The sequence below is a fragment of the Larus michahellis genome, chromosome 1 (genome assembly GCF_964199755.1).
Source record: "Larus michahellis chromosome 1, bLarMic1.1, whole genome shotgun sequence".
NCBI lineage: Eukaryota > Metazoa > Chordata > Aves > Charadriiformes > Laridae > Larus > Larus michahellis.
In genome coordinates, this window is record NC_133896.1 from 114,878,783 (window position 1) to 114,904,749 (window position 25,967).

Consider the following 25,967-nt stretch of genomic DNA (forward strand, 5'->3'; position numbering starts at 1 on the left):
AGGCCAGAAATCTGGAATCTTACAGGAACACAATTACTTACCACCCCTTCTGGTTCCAGTAAGGGGCAGCTTTCAGGAGCTTCTGATTTGCAGGACTTCTGGTTGGAACAGAGCTAGAGCTGTGAAGGACGATTTTGTGCAGGAAATGTGTGTGTGTGTGTGTGTTGGGGGGGTGGTGGTGGGAGGAATGAAGGGGAGGACACAGGTGGCAAGGGCAACAGCCCCTAACAGTTAGTCCTCAGTATTGAAGCCTGAGAATTAGGATGATGGGGGACTTTTCATGGAGGGGAATTAAAGATCTGAGCCACTGGATGTGAAGTCCTTAGTCATTATCCTTCGGTTTCCTGAGGTTCTAACCTGTTGTTAGACTACAGACTTCAGGGCCCGAGACCTTGGCCTCTTTCTCCTCAAAGCTGGGCCAGAGAAGTCATACTCCAAAGTATCATCCAGGTTATCCTCTCCCAAGCCTAAGTAGAGCTCTTTCTTAGTGGAAGCTTGGACTTAAGTGACAGAATTTGAACAGATCTGGTTCCTGCCCTGAGGATGTCACAGCTGGAAGGTAATGTAAAAGTTCCATGCTATGAACCTCTGCAAGGTCAACAAGGAAATGCAGGTCAGAGATTCAGGGATTTCTTATTTCACTTTCTGTCCCAAGGAGACAGGCTTTGCCAACCTGAAAGTTCAAGCAAGGTTAGGAAACACTGACTACGTAGTACTAGAGTAAGCTAACCTTCTTGTGTCAGGGCTCCTCTTCTAAGGAACTGGGGAGTGGCTCTTAAAGAAGGATAACACTCTTCTTCAGGAACCATATTTTTATTTTGAGGTATTCTAAGTAATATTGTTAGTTCTGGCAAGAAAGGATCAGAAGGGCAACAAGAAAAACTTGAAATGTCAGCTTCTAATGAACAAGTACAACAGCCTCTGAAGCCATACAAGACAATCTTGCTCCAGTATATTTCTGATGTCCCTTTCCCTTCGCTCTTGCATTTCTGCTTCAGTTGGTCATGGTTCAATAGCTTACAGTCCCCACAGTTCAGCCAGCAGAGGTGCAAGAAATCACCTCTGTGCACACACTCTTGTATCGCACTGTGAGTGTGCCCAGCCTGACCTCAAGCATACTTTGGTCTGCTTGGTCTGCAAGATACCCTCTTTCACTCCCTCTGTATCGTAGGCAAACACATTGGGCAGGCTGGCTAAGAGATGTGACCTGACTATCCAGACCAGGAGGAACAGACTCAAACAGCTACTTATATGAGGTAGACTTTGGATAACAAATTGCCAGCATCAATGTTGCCTCTTTCTTCTGCTTGGAAGAGGCAGAAGCAGGCACGCTACAAACCTCATAACACAAAGCTGTAAGCGTGGTGAAAGGTCTTGCTAACTAATTGCAGGATCTGATCAGAACACATTAGGAAACAGAACAAGGTAGTGAAATAAAAGTGGGTTGGTTGGTTGGTTGGTTGGTTGGTTGGTTGGTTTGTTTTCTACTCGAACGCTGATTTTCATTAGAGTTACTTAAGTCGTTAAAAAGTTGAGACGTTGTCAAAAGCAAACACTGTGTGAGAGGCAGCACTCCTTGTTCTACTTAAGCAACACCAAGTCTTTCCCACAGGGAAAGAGAGAAGACATCCCTACCCCTTGCAGATGCCAAAGTACTCTCACCTCTGCGGCTGACATGTAGATCCCATGTCTCAGCATTAGGAGGCAGCAGAACCTGAAAAGGAAAATAGGTTTATGGGTGAATTGGGATGAAAAACAAAGGTGTGGCAGGGAGCAAAGTTCTGCACATGGCCATATTGTTTCTGTTAGGAGGGGATGAGGACTAAGCAGTACTACAGAGATGCTTTCACAGTATTACAGGGCTTACGGAACATGATTCTGGTTTCTCAGGAGGAGCAAGAATGAGCTACAGGCCTCAGTATCAGCAGTTAGGGAAGCCTAATGTTCTAAGAACAGGGTTGAGGCAGGGTAATGTTGCAGGATACTTGCAGTAACACTCTGTGGGAAAGCAATGGAAGATCGACGAGGAGGATTGTAAATATGCTCAAGTGACTTGCACCTGGGGTACTGGAAAACACATATATCACACTAATTGTTATTCAGTCTCGGGTGCTTGCAAGAAAAACACTTGTACTTAGATAACATAAGTCTGTGATGGACTCAGGGACACCTTATCTAGCTGCTTGAGAATCCTGGCCTGTTGTTGAAGAAGATCAAAGCACGGTGGGAAAACTATGCCTGTTTGAACCCTTTTAAATACCAGCTAGAACAGGGAGTCCGCGCGCGCTCTTGCTAACAAGGACTCTCTCACTGCCAAGGACTCTTGCTAACAAGGACTCTCTCTCGCGCCGCGGTGCCTGAGGTCCCTGCTTGCCTGCCTCTGCCCGGGTGCTGCTTCGGAGATTCTCCAGTCTGTGAGGTATCGAGATTAAATTTGTTCTTTGCTTTCCATCCGTGGTTTGTGGTTGTTCCTGCGTCCTGCCTGCATCAGCTCACACACACTCATAGAATTATCAAATTAGGATAACAGGATAAGGAGTAGAGGAACAGAATAAGCATTGGTAGAGCTGAGAAAAACAGAAATGCATTGCAAGAAAGTGCTTAAAAGGAAACATCACTACATCCTCAAAAATAACACATGATGCTCACTTAGTCTCCAACAGCCTAGAGGAACCACTTCTGTTGGTAGGCACAAATACCTCCAATGGTAAGAAGAAACTGCAAAATACAACCCACAACTCAGGTTCCACAGGGAAAGGAAGGATCCTGAGACAGTCAGGCAGCCTTTACTGCTGAGCAGACCTAACAGTCATCAACATTTACTGGCTACCACATCTTCTTTGAATCACATTTTCTTTTCAAATGTCTGAAAGCGGCTGGGAAGGGAAGAATGGGTATGTTGGCCTGGCAGTCATGCTTTGAGAAAAAGATACCATTTTTAGGATAAAATAGCACTACGACTAAAGAAGCACAAGATAAATTCTGTACTCCCTCTCACGTGGTTGCTGATTCACGAAAGCGCTTGATCAACCCTCCTAGCTGTCCTCCTTGATCTGTTCTTACAGTAGTGAAGCGTAAGCAGTGAAAACAAGGTCTGAAAAAATTGATGAGTGACTTTCAAGACATTTCTGAAGAAATTTGCTGCCTAGAAAGTCTATAGAAAATTCCAGACCGCAAAGATTTTGATAAAATACATGAGCACAAAATAAGACTAGACCATCACAAACGTCACAACAAAAATGAAATGTGCAGTGCATTTTTCATGCGGATACAGTGGCAAGGTTTACATAAATACTGCTGGTACCTGTAACACATAGAGATCCTAGCATCCAAATGAGGTCCTGGCATGGTCTCTGGTATGCAGGGCAAACAGGGTAACATGGTGAAAGCATAATATTAATCGTGATACTTTTAGTCTCACAAATTTGCTACAGGATATCTGATGAACACTAATAACCAGGATTTAAGTTCTCATTCAGGCACATCAAGGAAAGATATACAGGTGCTTGTGCTCACCCAAAGATACAACTTAGTTTCCTCCAGTAGAGGCCACCTGGGCATATGTCTTAAGAGAATATTGCTGTGCACTTGCTGCTTCCCCTGAGAGGACAGAGAAAGAAGGAGCCAGAAATTTGACTCAGCTGTGAATTCTGGTGAGCCACTATTTTTACCCAAAAAGATGAATTTTCTAGCAACAGTTGTTTTCAATTACCTCCTTGCCTTGAATGTGTTTTCATAATAAAGCTATAAAGTTGTCAAAATGCTCATCTTGGCAGCTTAAAACACGACTTACTATCTCGGTTTGGGACAGAACTGCTGCTCACTTAGTGTTTTGTATCTGGTTTGAGAATCAGGCTTAATTAACACGCAGAGTTTCATTCTACCGATTAATCTGATCCAAACCCAAGAAACATTAATAAATTGGGTCTGTAGCCATGAAGATTTTGCTTGAAGAACTAGCTTTAATGGGAATTTAAGGGGGTGGGGTGGGGGTGGGGGAGGGGCATGTTATTTTAATAGATACAAGATATCACAGTTTAAGAATGCTTAAAAAATGTGTGAACTTACAATTTTTGTGCTAGTATGTAAAAAATATCCTGTGGCCTTTAAGAAACCCTGTTCACCTAAAATGCTTTGTTCATTTTTTATTTTTTTTAAAGCTGCTTCTGCTATATGTTACATCTAAATGGATTATAATTGAGGGAAATTAAATTACTTTGGTCCTCCTTGGCAGAACTCGGCGTAACTGTCAGTCACCCCGCATTGCACTTACAGCCACAGCGGCATTTTGCACTGTGCAATGCATCACTATGCAGAAACGTCTGAGTTAGCGCTGAATTAGCTGGCTTCAGAGCTGGCCAGATTGAGGTGGGAACAGTGCCATTCTAACCAGGGTATTGCAATTCAAGCCAGGGCACCGTGCTGGCCCCGGCTACACAGGCCGCTAACTCGCAGGTAGCTCGGGAATTTCGAAGCGGCACCGTGTTGTGCATGCTAGACGTACATTTTTAGACCGACTCGCATTAACTTTGTGTGTGTTTGGTACCTCAGATACTGCTAAAGGGGGGTGAAGAAAGCTTAACATTTCTCTAATCCCCTCCTGTAGTATACATCTTCTCAAATGCTTTTAGCATCTGTATTGAATTCTTTTCCATAACTGCAAAATTTAAAAAAATATAAAATACTATTATAGTCCCAAGAAAATTGGCAGAGGAAGCTAAGTACCTTAAACTGTTTTTGGAAGCCAATGAGATATCAAATTGATGGAGCTCTAGCAAAGTTATTTAATAAATTATCCGTGTGCAAGCCCTTCAGTGCGTATGGTAAATGTAAAAAATTCTTTTCTCCTCCTACTTTCAGCTGTACACCAGGGCAGCTTTAGAGACTGCATCATCTAGGCTCACGGGCAAATGGCAGAACAATTTTAGATATGAGGGGGAAAACTGAAAAGAAAATTAAAATAATCATTGCTGAGAAATGAACCAACCAAACAGCTGTAACTCAGATTTTAAACAGTACTTCATGAAAGTGAAGTATACAGCACTGCCGCTTTGATGAATGGTAAAATAGAGGAACTCTTAAGCCACCCCAAAGGGCAACTATTCCAACTTAATTTCCTTTTTTCCCTTTCTAGGCTTGTTTGAAAATTGATTAGTGATACTAAATAGTAACCTTGCTTTATGATTGGCCAAATCTGGTCTTTAAAGTGTTTAAAAAGGAGCAAAGAGAAACACATCAGCATTTAGAGATCATACTTAGTCGCAAATTCATAGGCTTAATACCATGAAGTTATCCAATGCTTTAAATACCTTATGGAACAAAAGCCCTCAAGCTTACCCTTTTTCTTCTGTGATGAGGCAAATAATTTGGCTTAGACTAAAACTTACCTTAGATAAGTACCTAGCCCCAATTTGAAGACAGCAATATTTTGAAAGCTTTTTGTTCAGCTAAACTATCCTCTTCCTAAGTTTTTTTTTTTTTCCAGATTAGGAAATAAAACCTTGCAAATGTGGCAAAACCATGATGCCAGAGAAAAGACAGTCCACCTTTCAAAGAGTTGCTTCGTGGACATACCAGATATCAGGATTTTGCAATAATCGTTTTACAAACTAGAAGCTATTTATATTCTGGGTACCAGAACTTCGAAATAGGCACTGCTATTTTTTTTAGTTGTAAAGCAATTATTGTAATTTGTTAAAATTCTACATTGCTCAGTCACTTCACAACGCAACCATGTCTTTTGCACAGCTCTGAGATGGGACATACATTGAGGATGAAACTACAGTATCAACAGAGTAAATGTATTATAAAGACCATAAACCCAGTCCCAGCAGCGAGTCCTGTTTCCATCATTTAGAAGGCCCAGATGAACAAGTGCAGATTCTGCAGTTGCCAGGTCGGGGAAGCAATTATTTTTAACTTAAAGAGAAATCACCATTTCCTGAAAAAAAGAAATAGACTTCAACTATTAAAAGGGAGAGGGAGAAGTAGACAGATTAATATGTATCTTCTTAGCTGGTGTGAATTGGCACTGGTAAGCTCCTCAGTATCACAGGGCTCTGTGTTTTCTTTCTGCAGGAAAGAAAGCAGCAAGTGGCTGAAAATAAGATGAAGACAAGCCTGGAAATTTTGCAGATAATTAGGAAAATGCAGTTTGGTCTCAACAAAACTGCACTTATTCTTTTTTCTTTTTTTTTCTTTTCCCTGAAAGAGTTGTGTGATGAGAAGTGCAGCAAAGATCAGCAGAATGCCAGGAACAGTCACTGGATATACAATTTTGGCTAATAAACCAGCATAAAGCATGTCCAAAAAGTGCTGAGTAGTTTACTAGAGGCAGAATTTGTTTTGTTTCCCTCTGCATGCTGTTAATTCCACTAGAAACTAGAGAGTTTCTTTAGCTATGTGAATATATGGCGATTTCATTTTAACATGGCTTTAGGAGCTGGCAAGCTAACAAACGTTTGCAAAGGCGTAAGAAAAAGAAAGAAGAATTTTTTCAGTGTCTATGGCTGGTATTCAATGTAAGATCCCCACCACTTTGGAGGGTTTCATCCCTTACTGTCCATATGTAATTTCTAGGATGCTAGGAGACTTTACACTCTGGAAAACTTGTAACATCTTTCTAATTTTCCCCACCTCCCTTGGCTGGACATCACTTGAGATCCAAGAAAATTCAGACAAACTTGAACTCATATTTGCAATACAGGAGTAGGTTAAAAACATATAGAGCTGAAAGGCTTTTATTACCAAATAAGTTTTTAAATTCTCATTGTATTCATTATAGTTTTTGGTCATGCTCTTCTCTTTCTGCATACCATCAGCTTTACATGAAGAAAAGGCTGAATCTCAGATGCCATGGAGATTTCAGGTAACTTCTCCATTTCAGACTGTATTGCTCCGAATGGCTAATTATAGATCACAGCTCAATTTACGTATAGATTTAGAAAAAAAATTAGTTATTGGCTTGGAAGCCTAAAACACACATGGAAAAATAGATGTATCGGTCAAACAAGTAAAGATCTCTGCTATTAAATTGAAAAAGTTGGTAGCAAAACACATCAGTGCTTGAAATAATTTCCCATTGCTACTTATAAACGGCAAGCTTTCTTTTAGTAAGAAACTGATCTCAAGTATCTTTAAGGCAGCTAGGAAATCCATGAAGTGTTTTAAAATCCATAGTAATCTGAGATGTATTGACTTCAAAACCTGGCTACAAACATGCAAAGGGAAAATGACTTACCAATATGCCATATAGATATGATCTCCATCTGAGTTCTGAGAAAGAAGTTGACTGGCAAACCACCAAATAATTTGCATACAAGATGTCCTTTAAACCTATCTATAATGATCTGTCCTATTTAAAAACAAAGCGTTCACAAGTACACAAGTAATAAAAGACATCTACAAACTGTATTTGCAGAAAAAAACTCAACAACATGACTCTGAAGAACAAAGTCTTCAAAGCGGCCCTTTGAAGAGGTCCAAAAGAATTACCACAACGGATTTTCAGATCAACAGTAATGTGAATTTGACAACTGTATCTTCTAGGGCAGTGAGAAAAAGGGACTTTCCTGTATATATACATACATATTTATACATTTTTTTAGTTTGGCAACAGTACGTTTGCATTCTTGCCAGGGAAAACACACACCAGGGAAGTCTATAAAGCCTTTAAGATATGAAATCCACACGGGCCTGGGGTCTCCATCACGTTCACCAGCCGGGAAGAGAGCTACAAACCCCGAATGACCCGGCAGCGTGGGGGGCTTGCTAGCCGCCCCCTCCGAGCCCCCCTGAGTCCGGGGCGCAAAGTGACAGCCCCGACGGGGGCGGGCCGGCTCCCTCCGCCGGGCACCGGCGCCCTTTTGCCGCTCTCTGCCCGCTCCGCCGCCGCCGGCCGGGAGGGACGGACGATGCCGGGCACTGCTCCTCAGCCCACCCGAAACCGGGCTGGCCCGGGTGTCTGTTCCCGCGTTCCCGGCGCCCCCCGCAACCCCGGCTGCCCCCTGGGGTCTCCCCCCGCACCCGTCCCGCCCCCACGGAGGGGCTGGGGCTGGGGCAGGGTCCTGCCGCCGTCGGGGCCTGCCGGGGGGCGGCGGGGGGCGGTGCGGGGGCGGTCCTGGCCGCCCGCCTGGGCCAGCCCTCGTCGGGGGGAGCAGATATAGGCAGGGCGGCGGGGCGGAGGGGAGGCGGTGGCGGGCAGCGGAGCGGAGTCGAGCCGGGCGAGAGCCCCCTTCCCCGCCGGCGGGCATCGGCCTGCCCTGAGTGCTCGCAGCGCTTCTCGGCGGGGAGCCGGCAAGCGGGGTCGCCGCCATGGGGTCCGGAGGAGGGCTGGGGCTGGGGCTGGCGCTGGTGGCCGCTGTCGTGCTGTGCGGGACCGGGGGGGTCGCCGGGCGCGTCCTCAGCGGTGAGTGCGCGGGGCCGGTGTGCGGCGCGGCGGGGCGGGAGAGGGGGCGGTTCGGCTACCGGTCCCGGTGCGGCGAGTCAGAGCTCAGGGGAGCAGGAGCCACGGAGGGGAAGGAGCGGGGACCAAACCCACTCGTTAGGTGACCCGCGTGTCGGAGGCGGGCTGTGGAACGGGGTGCCGAGCCCCCCCGGCGGCGGCCGCAGCGAGCGAGCGGGGGCCCGGCGGGGCTTGCCGGGGGCCAGCGCACCCCTCGGAGCTGGAAGGGACTCTCGTTTTGGGGCTTCGGGGGCAGAAAGCTTGGCTGTCAAACTTCTGCAGCAGCCTCAAGTCAGTTCCTGCTCGTGCGGTGTTGTCTCGGACTGGCGGATTTCTAGATTTCGTTGCCTGCGTAATGTAGCTCCCGTTTAATCGTTTAAAAAGATAAAGCAGGGACTTGCTAGAGTCTGTCTGAGGAGTAGTTATACACTGAGATTTCTTTGCATCTCTATAGGAATGTTTCTTCTTTGTACTGTAGTTGGGAGGAAAAAGCAAACTCTTAAGAGCATACGGCATAAGTAGTTCTGTTATGTGTGGCTATATCTACAAGCCTCAAACGCAAGAGGAAGACAATACTTCAGAAATCTATATCTAACATTGGAGCTTTGGTTTAATTTAAGAGATGTACCATCCCATTGTGTATTTCTAGCACACAGGTGCAGCTCAGAAGCTATTAAATTTAATGAAAAGGCTATTTCTAATTGCACTTTGTGGCAAACCCCTTATCTAGAGCTAACAGGCTCTTGGAGGCATGTTGGGTGTGCAAGCACATCCATACATTTATCTTGAAACCAAGATTTACACACTTGACTGCACTTGTTAACAAGTTACGTGTGTAAATCTCTGTATATGCAGGCAGGAACGTGTCTCTGTACAAACTGATTCCAGAAAAATGCAAATTATTTGGATACAATTGTTTCAGAGGCTGTAGAAGCAGCATGTCAAGAAAACTTCTTTGTAGTTTTTTTGATAGCAAACACTTGGTTGCTGAATTAAGGTAACTTTCTTACTTGCTGATGGAGTACAGTCACTGACCATTTTGGTGATGTCTTATTTGAAGCAAATTCATGTGCAGAACTGAAATGTGCTGTTGGGCTTTTGGTGAAACTCTAGCTTCCAGGAAGCAATAGCTAAGTAGCAGTACTTCCAACACTTTGCAAAAGGTTGCCTGGTGAAGTGTACACTGAAATATTTCATCTGCCTCTCTTATATTGTGAATTGTACAGTCATATATGATACAGCAAAGCTCTTAGTTTAACAATTTGTGTGAATACTATATAACACTTTGTTATTTTAAGGAATAGTGAAGATTATTCATCCATGAGATGCATTTTGCATTAGCAGTCTCAGTACAGGAGCCCATGTGTGGCTGAGGAAACCCAATCTTCTAGCTGAAGCTTCTGCATTTAAGAGACCCATGTAGCGAACTGAGTTGAGTTTCAGCTTTTAAAAAAATGTGTAATAGGTGTATACTGCTTAGTCAGACTGTTCCTAGATGCATATAAGGCTTTGGGGTTTTGGAAGAATACAGGCACTACCCCATATTTTCCTGAAGCATTTCAGAGCATGTGATGAGTCTCATGTCACTGTATGCAGCTAATACTTGGCTGGTAGAACACAGGAGAGGATTGAAGGCACTTAGAGAGGGAACCATTTATGTATTATCAGGTGTATTAGCTGAAGTTGTATTCATTAGATAAAGAGTCTCTAGACAGTAACAGCCAAAGACATTTAGTATGCCTGTGCCAGAATATTCTCATGTACTGTCAAGAGAACTCTTCCCCCCCACCCCCCGCAAGGACCACGCCTCTATCCTGCCACATGCACACGGATCTAGGTCTAGTACTGGTAGTATTTTGGCATTTTTTCAAACAAGCAATAGTACTAATTGGATTATTGGACAGTGTGTGCTGTCCGTCTGACTTCCATCTAGCTTGTCTGTCTATCTTGTATAAGAACTAACAGTTTGGACTTAAAGAGGTTTACATTTAAAATCATAAGTCTACATCTTAAACCTGTTTCTGAAAAATTGCTAATTTGTACTTCAGTCATGATAATCTGCAATAAATGGAATCTCACTACTTTCATTCCAAATAAGTTAAATATATAATTCCTATCACCCACATAAAAACCATTCATGAAACTGACTTGAGTGCTCATTGGACCTTGTGGAAAGATTCCCATTTACTGCAGTAAGTTTGCAGAAGACCTAGCAATAATTGCAAAATTGCAACCATTTTGACCACAGGGTCAAGAGGGCAGAGAAGGAAGGATCTACCTTTTCAGAATGCCATTTCCTTAGGTAAAGGGTTTTTGTTTCTTTTTCCAAGTATGTTAATTTTCCTAGGATATAATTAAAATGAATATTTGCATCAAACAGTTCACATGTAGGTGTTGTTTCTTTGTCATCTTTAATTTGGGAATTGTTAAAGAGAAGTAATCCAAATGCTTTCTAATTTTTAATGTAGTTAGATGGATGTTTTGTGAGCAGTGCTCCTAGCCTCCATATCAGAATATCTAGTGTTGCCACAGAATTGATTCTTAAAGAAAAAAAAATAAATCAAAGCAGGCTCAGGAGAAACTGCTGAGTCTGCCTTGCTGCCCCATGACATCATGAAGAACACGAAGTGATGATAATGCAGTTTGCAAAGATGCAATTACTTTAAGTATCTATTGGGCAGGAAAGATGCAAGCTAATCTTATTACTAATCATTTAACTGCCTATGCATTAATCATAGACGTTATACTTTAATGATTACTGTATGCTGTATTTTTGTATTTCTATGGCTTTCTAAATTTTGCTCTGAGATTGCTATGCATCAATAGCAGATTAAATACTGATATGGTATTTTAAAGCAATATTATCTACTTTGGTGTGAAAGTATTTGGATATGTAAAACACTAATTGAAGAAAAACATTTGGTGGGTGATGAAACAAGAGTTGCCCCTAAACTATAGGCTTATTTGCTTTTAGGAGGCCTTTAAGGATGTGGATATGTTATGAACGGATTTGAGTTGGTCGTAAAATATTGTAAAGTAAGATAATTAAAGAAGTATATTCATGGGTAATGAATTGAATAGAGATAACAAACCCTTTCTCAAAAGGCACAATTTAATTTAGTTCAATTGGCTTAGCCTGCTTATTACACCTGAGTTTTCTCTGTCAGACTTTAAGTATTTTCTGTAGATGAAACCTTCTACTGTTGTAGGTTTTTTTTTTTTGGGGGGGGGGGGGAGGTGGGGCGGGGGCATGGACTGTTAATTTTTAGCTACATTTGTATCTCAGAATTTGAGAAAGTTTAATTTGAAAAAACAGTCTCATCCACAGGGTACATATGCAGCAGTTGTGTATTGAACACAACATTTTGTTGTGAATGCCTGGCATTCAGTTCCATACTAGAAAAGCTTTTAATGGACATGGATGCCCACGTGGTCTTTTTGTTTGTTATAGGTCTTGGTAATCACTCAAGCTGAGACTTTGAGAAATGCAAGAGAGGTTGGGCGGTTAACTCTCCTGGACCCTTTTATTAATTCCTCTCCTTACGCACTTATTCTGAGCAATCTTTTTCTTGGGGACAAATCGATGATCTAGGTTCTGAAAGTGAAATGCGGTGATGACTCTTGGATATAATACATGTTTCTACTAAACACACCTTGCTCCTAACCAAGGAATTCCATAATACTTTGTGGAAAGACACTTTATATTAGGTAAACTGCTATGAGTCAGATGAGAACACAGTTTTGATAACCTGAGATGTGTGATGGTGGATGTGCCCTTCAATAGCAGGGTAGAAATATCAAAGCACTTAAATTAGTTTCAGGAATCAGATTTCTCTAGTAGAAGTGATCCCCTTCTATTGACCCCATGAAGTTTACCTTGCCTATGGGGGAGAGCTATGCAGGTTGGCCAGACTGTGGCTGTATTTGGGGACCAAGGAAAGAATGATGAAAAATTCTAGCTTTTTTGTCTCAGGTGAGCATGCTGCGTTTCCAGGAGTACAACTTCTCCTTCTCAGTGTCTTCCTCAAAGATAGAGGAAGGCATTGCAATTCTAAAACTTGTGATTGCCAAGCCCTGGTACCCCACTTGGCTAATGGGCCCAAGAGAAAATACCTACCATGGAGGGAGCTATGACAAATAACATGTGAGACAGTATGGATAGTCCGTTTGTCTTCCACATGGCTTTTCTTGTTCCCAGTGAGACATGGCTGGTGTGCTGTCCCAGTATAGCAGCTAGGTGCAAAAAAGTCTCTTGCCCTCTTGAAGTCATGTTCTGTGCTTTGACTCTACTTCTCTGTAGTTCAGGTCTGATTCTGTGTGGATCAAACTTCTTTATTATAAGATGTTTGCGGGAAAACATGCTTTGGTTCATAAAGTGCTCTCTACAGCACTTTTTAAAAACTGATTTTCATACCTACTTTCTCTTTGCAAATCTTTCATGGATCAGAAAAAGAAATATATATTACTAATGTGAAATAAGTAAGATGAAGCAATGACTTGATATTCGTTCCTGCAGTGTAATCCCATACTCATACCTGTCACTCACTAGTCAGAAATTATTTGAGTCTCTTGCTGAAGCAGTCCCCAATCCCACCATTGACAGACAGTAGGACCTTCAGTTCCAAGCAATCTTAAGCAATACTGAGTCCTAACTAAATAGTTGGCATGACTCTAAATCTAAATGTAGCTGCAGTATACAGCTGATCACTCTACGCTCACTTTATAGGCAGTGAAGGAAAAAAAAAATCAGTTTTTTTAGTGTGGGATTAATTCCATTTTAACATAGATCTTGAAAATACTGCATGTACACCTTAAAAACACCAGTTTCTCTAAGTTGTCTACACAGTGAGGTCAGTGGGCCAGCTCGGGAACAGGATGGGACAGGTACATTGTGAGTGAGTAGAGTTTAATGAGATGAATCCCACTCTGTATCTCAACAGTTTCTTCCCATACAGGATTGTATACATGTGATGTGAATTAATCAAGCATGCTTTACCTCCATATGGCTTTTTATAAAGGATAATTTACTCTAAGAGAAAAAAATTCTAACTTATTTCTCCTCCTCTCAAAGGTCCCTTCTAGTTTTGCCTGAAGTAAACTGTCAACAATTCTAAGGTCCCATGTAGATTGTCTTTTCCCACTTCTTTTTTAGTAGAAGATGAATGAGCAAGGACTTGTCTGTTGCTTTCTCTTTTAATTGTGGAACTACTTGTTGTGGTTTAGCCCCAGATGGCAACAAAGAACCACGGGTCCGCTTGCTTGTTCTCCCCCACCTGCCTTCCCACATGGTGGGATGGTGAGGAGAATTGGAAGAAAAAGGCAAAACTCGTGGTTGAGATAAAGGCAGCTTAACGGAACAGCAAAGGAAAGAGGAAAACAACAACAATAATACTGATAAAGGAATATACAGACATGATCAATGTACAACTGGTCGCTGATTGCAAAAGTCCAGAAAGCCCAGCCCGCTCCTGAGTGCCAATTCTTGCCCCCAGCTGCCCTGGCTATATACTGAGCATGGCATCATGTGGTGTTGAATAGCCCTTTAGCTAGTTTGTATCAGCTGTCCTGGCCGTGTCCTGTCCCAGCTCCTTGTGAAAATTAACCCTGTCCCCACTGGATCCAGGACATTAGTCACCCCTTTTTCTATACCATCCATGTCATGCCCAGATCTTACACTTTCCAAATGATCACCACCATTTTTTCCTGTCGTTGATATATATATGTGTGTGTGTGTATATATATATATACACACATACAGATATCATTCCCTTGGTCTATGGGCCATCCTTCTAAAATGTCTGTTGAGTTCATTTAATCCATGTCTCTGGACTCCATCTGTCATAACAGTGTCTCAGGGCAGGAGAGATGGTGTGTGGTGCTGGACCATTGCATGCTGTATATCTGGAGCTTATAGCTGGTGTGGCCCATGCCCACAGTCTCCGGGTTGAAGATGTTGATCTCAAGGAAGTTGTTGGGTGCTAGTTGCTGAAGCCAGTTCTGGTCCCATCACCACTGCACTTTACTTGGTTTCATTGAAGTTCATCCCTCATTACTTTGTGTGATTCTTACTGTAGTACCGCTGATATGGCATATAGCAATTGTAGTAGTGATGATATACAGTGGCAGTGTTATTTAGCAATTAACATCGTATAGTTTGATTTATTGGCTATTCTCATCCAAAATCAAAGCCCCGTGAGGTATGCATTGGATCGCCCCATCCTTCTGTATCACCCACCAAGTGCACCCAGGTCCTTGAGTGAAAGCAGTCCCTCAGATGTGTTTGCCTTTGCCTGAGGCAGGACTAACCCAGACTATTTTCTCTAGCATATTCTTCAGGTGCACTACAGGAACTTTATCCCCTCTATAGTACATGGAAGTTCTGATTGGGCAGGGCCAGCTCAATCGGATCCCCTGGTGTTAACTAGCCAGGTAGTGTATCCCAGTGTTTTAAGGTCCCACCACCCACTGCTCTCAATGCAGTTTTTAGCAGTCCATTTTACCATATGACCTTACCAGAGGCTGGTGCGTGACAGGGGATGTGATATATGCACTCAGTGCCACTCTTTTTGGCCCAGGTGTCTATGAGCCTGTTTTGGAAATGAGTCCCGTTGTCCAACTTGGTTCTCTTTGGGTGCCATGTTGCCACATGACTTGCTTTTCAAGGCCCAGGGTAGTGTTCTGGGCGGTGTCATGGGGCACAGGGTGTGTTTCCAGCCATCCACTGGTTGCTTCCACCATTGTAAGCACATGGCACTTTCCTTGGCGGGTTTGTGGTGGTGTGATATAATCAATCTGCCAGGCATTCCTGTATTTATATTTCAGACATTGTCTTCCATACCAGAGAGGCTTTAACCGCTTGGCTTGCTCGATTGCCGAGCATGTTTCACATCGTGGATAACCTGTGCAACAGTGTCCTTGGTCACAAGCCCATCTGTAAGTTACATGTTCTCCTTGATGGCCTGAGGTGTCATGGGCCCATTGGCAACATAAGGGTGAATTATTTATAGCTCAGTCCAGATCCACCTGAGCCACTTCAATCTTAGCAGCCTGATCTACCTGCTGGTTGTTTTGATGTTCCTTAATGGCCAGACTCTTGGGTACATGGGCATCTACGTGATGTACTTTTTCAACCAGCTTCTCTAGCCAGGCAGCAATATCTTGCCACAATGGGGCAGCCCACGTGGGTTTGCCTCTGCACTGCCTGTTGCCCTGCTTCCACTGCTGTAACCACCCCCACAGAGCATTTGCTGTCACCCATGAGTCAGTGTAGAGACAGAGTACTGGCCATTTTCTCACATTCAGCAATGTCTAAAGCCAGCTGGATGGCTTTCACCTCTGCAAACTGGCTCGATTCACCTCATCCTTCAGTGGCTTCTGCAACTCATTGTGTAGGACTCCACACAGCAGCTGTGATGTTTTCCTACAATAAAACAGGACCCATCAGTGAACAGGGCATATTTCTTCTCATTTTCTGGTAGTTTATTATATGGTAGAGCCTCTTCCACATGTGTCTCTTCCTCCTCTGGTGATATTCTGAGATTTTTGTCTTCTGGCCAGTCCATGGGCACTTCCAGAATTCCTGGGTGACTGGGGTTTCCCAGTTGAGCCTGCTGTGTGATCAGTGTGACCCACTTACTCCATGTAGCATTTACCGCATGCTGTGTAGAGGGGACCCTCTCTTTGAACATCCATCCCAGCACCAGCAATCGAAGTGTTAAGAGGAGCTGTGCTTCTGTACCAACTACTTCCAAAGCAGCCTGAAACCCTTCATGTATGCTGCTAATATCTCTTTTTCAGTTGGAGTGTAACTGGCCTCAGATCCTCTGTGTCTCCAACTCCAAAACCCTCGGGGTTGACCTCAAGTGTTCCCTGGTGCTTTCTGCCAGAGACTCCAGGGAGGGCCATTCTCCCTGACTGTGGTGTAGAGCGCATTTTTAGCATCTTGCCCTGCCCGAACTGACCCTAGGGCTACGGCGTGAACTATTTCCTGTTAAATTTGTTCAAAGACTTGTCATTTCTCACGGCCCAGCATAGGGAGATAAGTTGTGACTCTCTGGAATAACTGCAGCATTTTCCTTTCAAATATCCAACAGTTTATCAGGGTCCTGTAGCTGTTTGTGAGTGAAGTTCCAAACCACTGGAGAAGTTCTCTAGATGTCTGCCCATGTTCTCCTACATGCAATGCTACCCATGACTATCCAGCCTCAGGGCAGATTTCTGGGTGGTATTCTTAAGTAGTTTTTTTAACCCTTAACAAGAGCTGAAACACATTCAGGAGACAGTCGTAGAACCATGCTGGTTTGAACATCCCAAGGATATTCAAAATCCTCAAAAGCTGTTGTACCTGGCTCCAAGGAGAAAAAGGAGGTGGAAGAGCTGAGGAAAGCTCTTGGTGTGAATGTTAGTGTGAATACTAATAAATCCTGAGAGAGGACACCTGAGGTACAGGCGGGACAGCAATAGCACATAAACACACTAATATAACTGCCTGAACAGTGATGTTATGATATTATAAGTTGATATTATACAGGAGAGCAAAATAATAATCCTGATCCCTCTCCTAGAAGTGATAAACTCGTGTGTTGAGATAAAGGCAGTTTAACAGAACAGCGAAGGAAAGAGGAAAACAACAACATTCCAGAAAGCCCAGCCTGCTCCTGAGCTGTGATTCCTGCCCCCTGGACAGCTTCCTCAGTTGTATACTGAGCATGGCATCACGTGGCATTGAATATTGCTTTGGCTAGTTTAGGTCAGGCTGGACTGTGGCCCCTCCCAGCTCCTTGTGAAAATTAATCCTATCCCCACTGGAACCAGGGCCGTACTGCAAAAGACGGGCACTTTATTGCACTCCTGTACTGAGATGCGTGTAAGGTGTTCCACCCCAGGAAACTTCCATAAACCAAGTCCATAAACCAAGGAAATTAACGTAACTTCACATCCATATCTACATAAATTTTACTTGCATCTGTGGGAAATACAGGTATCTTGGTAACAAATTCATGAAAATACATATACTTGGAAAAAGACATTCAAATTTCACTGGAAAAGACTAAGAGAATGGATGATGCTTGCTCTGGATAATGATTGATGAGTATATTTTAATTACTATAGATTTATGAACTGTTTCCTTCTAGATACAAAAGTAAAAAATAAGCAATCAGCAGAAACTCCCAGAATTGCTTAATTTTATGCCTGTGAGAAATCCTATTGAGGGAGTCTACTGATGTATATAAAATTAAGTATGCGAGCAAATGTCTCCTGGTTTGGGAGAAGAGATTAAGAATATTCCTTGCTTCTCTAGGCTGGCACATGTTATATTTAAGCCATTCCAACTCTACAGTTTTTGTCAAGTCTGTTCCACAGCATGCTAACAACAACTTACTAGCTGCCATATTATGTCTGTCTTAAAAGTACCTGGGAAATCTGTTCTGGTCTTCACAACTACACAAAAACTATTGATTTGCCATTCTTGTCTCTGTGTCAGTATTTATGCTCTTTTTTATTAAACAGCTGAAATGATAGAACACACTTGGTATGTCTTTAGGCTGTGATATATAAATAAAATTATGTTAGTGTGTGTAAGACTTTTCAGAAAAATGAAAACAGTCAAGCAAAACCACTGCTAACAGCTTCAGCAGTGTTTTGTTTGTTGTGTGGGGCTTTTTGTTTTTTGTTTTTTTATGTGTGTTTTTTTTTTTAAATCCTGGGTAAATAATCCACATCCTGGAGCAGACTTGTAGATGTTTCTAACACATCATATTTCCTCTTATTTTGAATAGGCTTGATTAGATTCCATTGACATTTGGGTGTTATCATTGGCCTCCCTGCTTGTGTCTGCGGAAGTGAATAGGGTTATTTATATCCATGAAGAGTGTTATACTTGGGGTACTCTTGCATTTTTTTTCTAAGAAACATAGTTCATTGTTAGAGAAACTGAGGTCCTGAGTACATAATGCAAAAGAAAATGTTTGTGCTCCATGTCCTGTGCTCATGGTGACATTTTTCCTCATTGCCAATCGGGAAGGTGCATATTGTGCCACTCTGAAACGCAGGACTAACCTCCCTGTGGGTGCCAGTGCTAAGTTTCCAAGTGCGTTGTCCTTCTCATGCTCAGTGATGCCAAGGAGCCCGTGTTGGTCACAGTCACAATGACACTAGAACTCTCAAAGACGGATGAGGGAAAAATATAGGTCTGACGCTGGTCTCAGTTCCTTCTTATCATGGGAAAAAGGAAGGCAACTTGCAATTTCTAGGGAGTTGTCTTGGCAACTATGTTGGCACTTTGCACGAGCCCCTAGGACGGTGCAGTTTTGCACTGGCCCCTTATGGAAGCAAGTGGCTGGCTGCCATGGTCAGCCCTGTGATGTATACCCGTAAAGTTCACATGATCAGAAGAGAGGAAAGCAGTTATTACAGGAAAAGCTAAATGGATCGCAGGCTTTAAATTTATGATGTGCTAGATATCTGAAACAGAGCTGATGCCAAGAAGTAGGTATGTTTCACTTAGAAGAAAGGAAATCTGTCAGGGCTTTAATGATTTGACTAGGGGAGGAGAAGTAGTACTTGGGAAATACTTCATAGATATTTTTTTTTATACTGACACATCACTCAAGTCAGTGATTAAAACTGTCATAAAAATGGATATTCATTTTACAGTTGAAGACAATTACCCTGTATTGATTTATGTAATTGTAATCATATGTTTTCCTGCAAGGGTAATTATAAATGGTGAAGTGTTGGTTAGCTTCTAATGAGATTTAGACATCAAGCTGCTACTTTACAGCTCTGTTGTTAGTGGCCTGAGATCCCTGCCATGTGTGCCAAGGCTGAGAAGCTAATTATAAGAAATAAGTGTGTGTTATTTTCTTTGTGAAATGACTGAATAAACCTATTGCTGCTTGGTGAAGATGGCACCCTTGCATGAGGGCAGATTTTTCCAGTTCCCAGTACATCAAGAGCAAGCCGGTCGCTCCTGATTTTGAAAGTCCAGACAAACTTGTAGCCTGCTCTGGGAAAGACAAATCCTCCCAGCGCTGTATTCAACACAATGAAAAACTTACCCATCTTTTGCAAGACAAAGAATCCTTGCTTGTGTCTTCCCAAGACTTAGAACAGTGCAGGTTCTGAGCACATAGAGGCTTTAATAAACCTCACCAAAAATACTCTGTTTAGGTTAATACTTGTCATCAGCTTTTGATATGTATATTTTTTCATCACCTATTTTACTAACCAGCTATCTTGCTGCAATATGCAGTGAAGCTGTCAGATTTCATTTTAATTGCATTTGCATTCAGCCAGATGGCAAAATCCAGGTGTTAGTGATAAGTAATATTCTTTAATATTCAAATCAGCACTGCCCAATGCTCCTTTTCAAATAGAACTCTCATTTCTGATTGCTCGGTGTTGTAAAAGTGTAGCTATTATGGGTCTATTGAGAACAGTTGTTATTCAGAAATAACCGGGTCAACTCCTTGTCCCCGAAAGCACTTGGCAACAGAACAGCATAACTAGTAAAGGCTGACATACAGGTGAAAACTCAATTTCAGCAATAAATGAACTGAATAAAGAAGACAATGACTGGACTAGGACAGATATTTCTTGTGTAGCTTCATGTTCTGCATAACTGTACTACATCTCTGTATGAATGGTGCAATACAGTACTTTTTACTTACAGCTTCCATCATCCCCTGGTTTTTCTTCTCTCTCCAAGAGCTGCATTAATCCTAGAGACGACTGTTTGGCTGGTGTCTGAGGACCTCTACCATCATCTTTGCTAATTCACAAGACTATGGGATGGTTAATGGCTAAAGATAGATTCTGGCCTGTGTTTGAGAGAGAATAGAAAGAATTTGCCTTTTACTTATCATTTTATATGTGCTATCTATAATTCTTACGTGCTAATGCCTAAGGATTTATCAAGAAAGGGACTCTGTTATGACAAATATTGCAAGAAGTCTGCTAATAGGTGCGTTTTGCTTAAGAGAGGTCGGGGCCAGCCTCTATTAAGCCACCTTGGACATTCTCTACATGCTGATGACCATATGATATTATGTATACAAACTGCCTGACTGTACACATATCTACCTGAAGTACAGCTACTTAATAGGCAACAGTGGCCCTCAGTTATTTTATATAAGCCCTTAAAAGGGACTTGTAACCTTTGAAAGTTTTTCACAAAAGAAACATTGCTTTAGAGAAACTGTATTATGACAATTAGGCATAACCCCTAATCCAGAAAAAATTATAAATCAATAATGAATATCTCTTTTCTCTCTGCAGACTTTATTAGAAGGGTGGGAGGAAAAATAGTACCTAATCAGGAATGGAAGAGTTAGTTATGAAGAAATTAATACAGATACAGGCTGGCATATGGTCTGTAGAGGAGTTTGTATTTGAATGGCAAATTTGTTAGCACACAGAATTCCTTAAGCCGCTCAGGAGCATTAGCTGAGCAACATCTGCTATTTGAATACTGACTCAACTGGAGAACGATGTGTCTTCAGTATTGCAAACTTTGGGAGAGAAGATGGCAATTTGCTTTTACCATAAATGAAGACAGAACACAATTATGAAATCTTATCACAGCACTATTTTTTTAAAGTAATATGAATCATCAAAAAAACAAATTAAATTCAGTAGATGGACACAAATATGATACTGTAAAACACCACCAGCAGTAACATAATATATCAAAACATGGCCAGCAGCTGAACCCAATCAAAATGGATGATACAGAGGTCAGTTGACAAGATGAATCAGCTTGGAATCAAAATGTGATTAGGAAAATTTAATACCTTTTAGCCTTTTACTGGACACATTCTGAAGTGCATTACTGGGATTTGGTGTGAAGCAGCCTGTGACACAGGAACAGGTGAAAACAAATTGTGCCCAGTGTCCTGCATGCTGGTTGTACAGCTTCTGAGGTCAATGTGCTCACACAAGCTCAGGACCAAGACTACTCTCTGTAACACAAGCAGAGAAATATTATCTAGCCAGTGGAATATTTTTGTTAATTTATGTACATTTCTATCTTGCTATTATTTCATGATCACTTTCACTTAAGTCCCTGTGTCTTTTTGTTACTTTATTTTCTGAAGCCTCCATCAGCCTTACGCTGACCTTTGGAACTCTGTCTAATGTTAAATATTCCACATTCCTTTGTAGCACATGCTCATCTGTGTTTTCTGCTGAATCCATTATCTTGGGAAGAAAAAATCCACAGTGTGAAAACATAATGGACTTTTCTACAGCAGGCTTTGTGCATTCTTCTGTTCTCTCATCCCATACGCTGTGCACACGCAGCTACTGTTCCCCACTAGTCCAGGTGGATCCTAATGGTAGTGAAACCTGGACTGTAGGTTAGTTTATGACGTCCAAGAGGAAGAGGGATGCGATTTACCAGCAGGGAGCTTATCTTCTACCTGACATCTCCAAAACCTCCAGCTAACTCATGTTTGTGCCCCTTGTGGCCCATGAGGGTGTAGTTCGGACTGAGCCTGATGATGTCAGGGAGATAAGTATTTAAGCTGGGTACTTTAGTGGTAATTTTTTTCTAAATGACATTTTGCGATAACTTCTGTCATGACAGACCTAAAGGAACCTATTATTTCTGTTTAATGAAGCATCGTTATTAAAACATAATGGAGACATAATTGATTGAAATACCAGCTGAGAATTTGCTTGTTTCTCCTTTTCTTGAATGAGTTTGTTGTTTGTTTGGTTGGTTTGTTTCCTGCAGAATTATCTACAGAAATGTTTTAACTAAGTATTGGGTATTTCAACTAAAAGCTATCTTTGCTTTAATGGTGATATCAAAACATTCTGTTATGGAGCTGCTGCGTGACACTCAAGGGCGAAAACTGATCCATGTGGGTGGAAATGGTAGCTAGCACTTCTTAGACCAAGTACTGTACACTTGCTTTCTTCAGCTAATGGGGCGGTGAGACAACGTGAGTGCAAGGGGATTTCAGACAGTTCAGTTTCTCTGCAGTAGGCAACTAGAGCTGCTATGGCTGAGGGAACAGGGCCAGAGCTTTGTTGTATGGCTGGTGTATGCAGGAGAGGTAGAACAAACTTGGAGACACTTTTATTCATGAAACTGGGGAGAACCAATGTTGCAGTTCTGCGATGGGGAAAAAAAGGAACAGTCTTTGTCAGTTAGTTGTTGCTTCAACACAGTACTTTCCCTCAGCAGGCAAGAAAGCAATTCTTGATGAAAAAGTTCATGTGGGTTTATGACACCGAGCCAAGTGTGTGTTTTTGGCTATTTCTCTGCCTGCTTCTGACCGGGGTCTGGGCTGTTCTGCTTGGGTGAGGGATGGTGGGTCAAGGATTAAGGAACTGATACACTACATGAATGAAGGGTATAAGCACTCCACCTTCACATCTGCGGATAGCCAGATAGGGTTGGTTGAAACCTCAGCTTATCTGAGCATTTGTAAGGGAAAATGGTAAGAATGAGTTCTTACATCTTATTGAATTAATTAGTGAGATCTTTGGTCTCATGCTGAAGGGAGGACTAAATACAATAACATGCTTTTCTTTTTTGCCTTCCTGGATACCCTGTGGTGAAACAATGTCTTCCCTCATGTTTTCTTTCATCTCTCAAGCAGCACAGGACAGATTTTTGTGGAAAGGTTATAAAAGCCGAACTTGCCTATATTTATTCACATTGCGTAGTATGTTAGCCTGATTCATTCCAATAGAGTTGCTTACAAATGTGTTTCTAGTCAATTGTGACAGAAAAATTGGAATTCAATTTATACAGTTGAAATAGTAAATGTTGCTTTAGAATTAACAGTGGAGGCTTGTCTGCTGCAAAGATGTTAGAAGAAGGAAAAATAGCCCATAATTAATGTTTCCGTACTTCTCTTGTTGCCATACGACATGGTCTATTCTGACATATTTTTTTTCACTGGTGAATTATTTCTGCTTTGTAGTTAAGAAATTAGTAGTGAGTGAAAGCTGTAAAAAAAAAAAAAAAATGAAGCTTGAAAACTTGACTTCTCAGTGTGCTCGGAGAAGAGCACTAAAATGTCAACTGATTTGCCAGCTATTAAGGCACAACTGCAGATTTCCATTAACACATTGAACTAGCTCCGCTACAGCAGATAAAAGTCCCCTTCAAAAGAAGAAAGAAAAGATTCAGAGTAGGTCATTACCTAAACGCAGGGACTAAATTAACTAGAACAAAAAAAATTCACAGCTTCTTCAGGAAAGCTTACTACTCCGCATGGCATACTTCATTCACATTTGACGGGTCTTAATGATAAATATTTCTTGGTTTCTTGCTGTTTTTTCTATTGTTTTCTAGAGGTATGTTCTTGTACAAATGATCAGCCTGTAAGGAGGTAATTATTTCTTTTGACACAGGTGTAGAGGGCTGCAAATTAAAGAGAAGTAATTTAGGAGTTGGATTGTACACAAACTTTCACTTGTTCAATCCTTTCACTTTATAGTACTTGATTTCAGAGTTATTTAACCCTGCGTAAGCATCTGCAAGAAGAATGGTATCCTCAAATTCAGATCAGTTTAGGGGAACTGATTTAGGGGAACAGTTTAGGAAAAAAAAAAGTCTTAACACAAAGTTTCAAGGTATTAACTCTGTTACCCTTTCAGATGACCCCTTGGGTACAGATTAGGCCTTCACATCTGTATTCTGGGTGGCTCCAAGGAGGCTTCCTGCTTTGAGTGCACAACAGTGGCAAGCTGTTACCGGGGTCCACAAAACAGACACGTATTAGGGGCTGCAGTGGCACCTATCAAACAGCGCTGCCGCCGCTGTGCATCGCAAGCACCTCACCTTCTCCTCCCTGCTCTATACTGTCCCACCTGGTTTCCTCAGCTTGGTGTGGGTGATGGAGTTGAGCCTCGACACTGATGCAACCTCTGTGTAGGACCAGCATACAGCACAACTTATGGCTTATGGACACAAGCCCTACAGCAGCTCAGCAACTGCATGTGCTGTTTGGCAACGTGTCTCTGTGCAAGAGCTGACTGGAAGATAAGTACCGTGAAGAAGCTTGGTCAGTTAACCAGCAAGGACCTGTTTGTCCAGTTGGAGAGGTCATCAGACTGACGTTTTGGGACAGTCACAGAAAAGCAGAAACAGTGCGTGAGAACAGAGTGAGCGGGGCACTTCAGCCACCTGAGAAACACATGGGGAAGGGGAGCAGATGCGGGTGTTACGGATGGAAAGCGAGCTGTTTTCCCATGAAAGGGAGGCGCAGCACAGGAATTGAGGTCAATAGCGGCCAGCCACTCACCTCAGTGGATTGAATGTTCCTGCATGACAGAAATCATGACAGGGGTATTTTGATACCTGAATTTGCTCATAACTGACCACTTGGTGTCAAGGAGGAGTGTGTGCAAAGACTTAAAGGAATCATAAAAGAGTTTATTTCTAAAAACTGTCTGGGAATAAAAAGAACAAGACAATGAGCAAAGGACTCTCTGTAAATCTTCTCCATAAAACTGCATATACATCTTGGAGTCATGCTTTCAATCCAATCTTTAGTTACAGGGGGAGGTGTGGTCCCTTTTCCTTCTAAATGATTAGAGTCCTACATAATTCAGTGCTAGCCTTTGGATGTTTGCACTGTTATGTACACATGTGTACTCTGGCAATAAGCCATAGTCACTCACCCAGTGGTGAGGACTAAAATGTCGAGCAGCTCCTCCTTCACTGTGCACTCTGTCCTGTCAATGAGACGGAGCTTCTGGGAAAAAACAACAAGGTGGTGATCATGTTAACAAAATTTGAATTGCAGCATTACAGATGAAGGAAATGAGCTGTGATTTCACGTGCAGCTTTCATCCTTGCACTTCCCACTTTAGAGCATTTAGAGTTATCACTTTTTTACTTTGATAATAGGGGGATGTTTTTTGCTTTTTGTTCAAAGAAGTCTTATGAAGAAACCCATTATTTCATATCCATCTGTAGCAAAGGGTCTGCCCCTTGATTCTTCAGCATCATTGCTGAAGGACTAGGAGAGCTGGGACTGTGGCTCTTACTGCATTCATTGATAGCAAGGCTCGTAACCTATATGAATAAAGGGAAATGGCAGCAAAGGAATTAGGACATATACGGAGTTTTCAGGACATTATCAGACAAAGTCCAAATGTGCTCTCCTCTTGATCTCAGAGCCTGGCTTTTTCCACAGATACCCGTGGCACAAGCTTGTCCTTACATTAGGTTATTCTCAATTCTGTATTATTTTGGCACATTAATTACAGATAAGCAAGCAGCTTTTCAGAAGTCTGTTTGCCAACCCTAAATAAGAATGAGACCACAAAGACACTTACTGACAGTCCTTCTCCCAGATGAACTTTAATAGGGTGTCATAAAGAAAAGGTTTCAGAGGTATTTTTTTTTTGAGGAAGATTACAAGAATCATAGGAAACAAAATTTAGATTTACTTTTTTTTCTTGTGGAAAGCTCCCAAAAATTAGAGTTACTTTCAGATTTAGCTAAAAGGCATGAGATAATCCTGCTTTTTTCTTCCTATATTCATGCAACTTTGAT

The 25,967-nt window shown here is 42.1% G+C and overlaps 1 protein-coding gene across 4 annotated transcripts in view; it reads left to right on the forward strand.

Annotated features, from left to right (window-relative positions):
- Positions 1-8,185: 8,185 nt before the first annotated feature.
- The window catches only part of CHODL (chondrolectin), a 34,374-nt gene continuing 16,592 nt past the window's right edge, over positions 8,186-25,967 (forward strand). For all 4 annotated transcript variants that reach the window (XM_074572852.1, XM_074572851.1, XM_074572854.1 and 1 more), the window contains exon 1: positions 8,186-8,407. In XM_074572852.1, the coding sequence (XP_074428953.1) occupies positions 8,314-8,407 (94 nt within the window). In that variant the 5' untranslated portion in view covers positions 8,186-8,313. The remainder of the gene's footprint in view (positions 8,408-25,967) is intronic.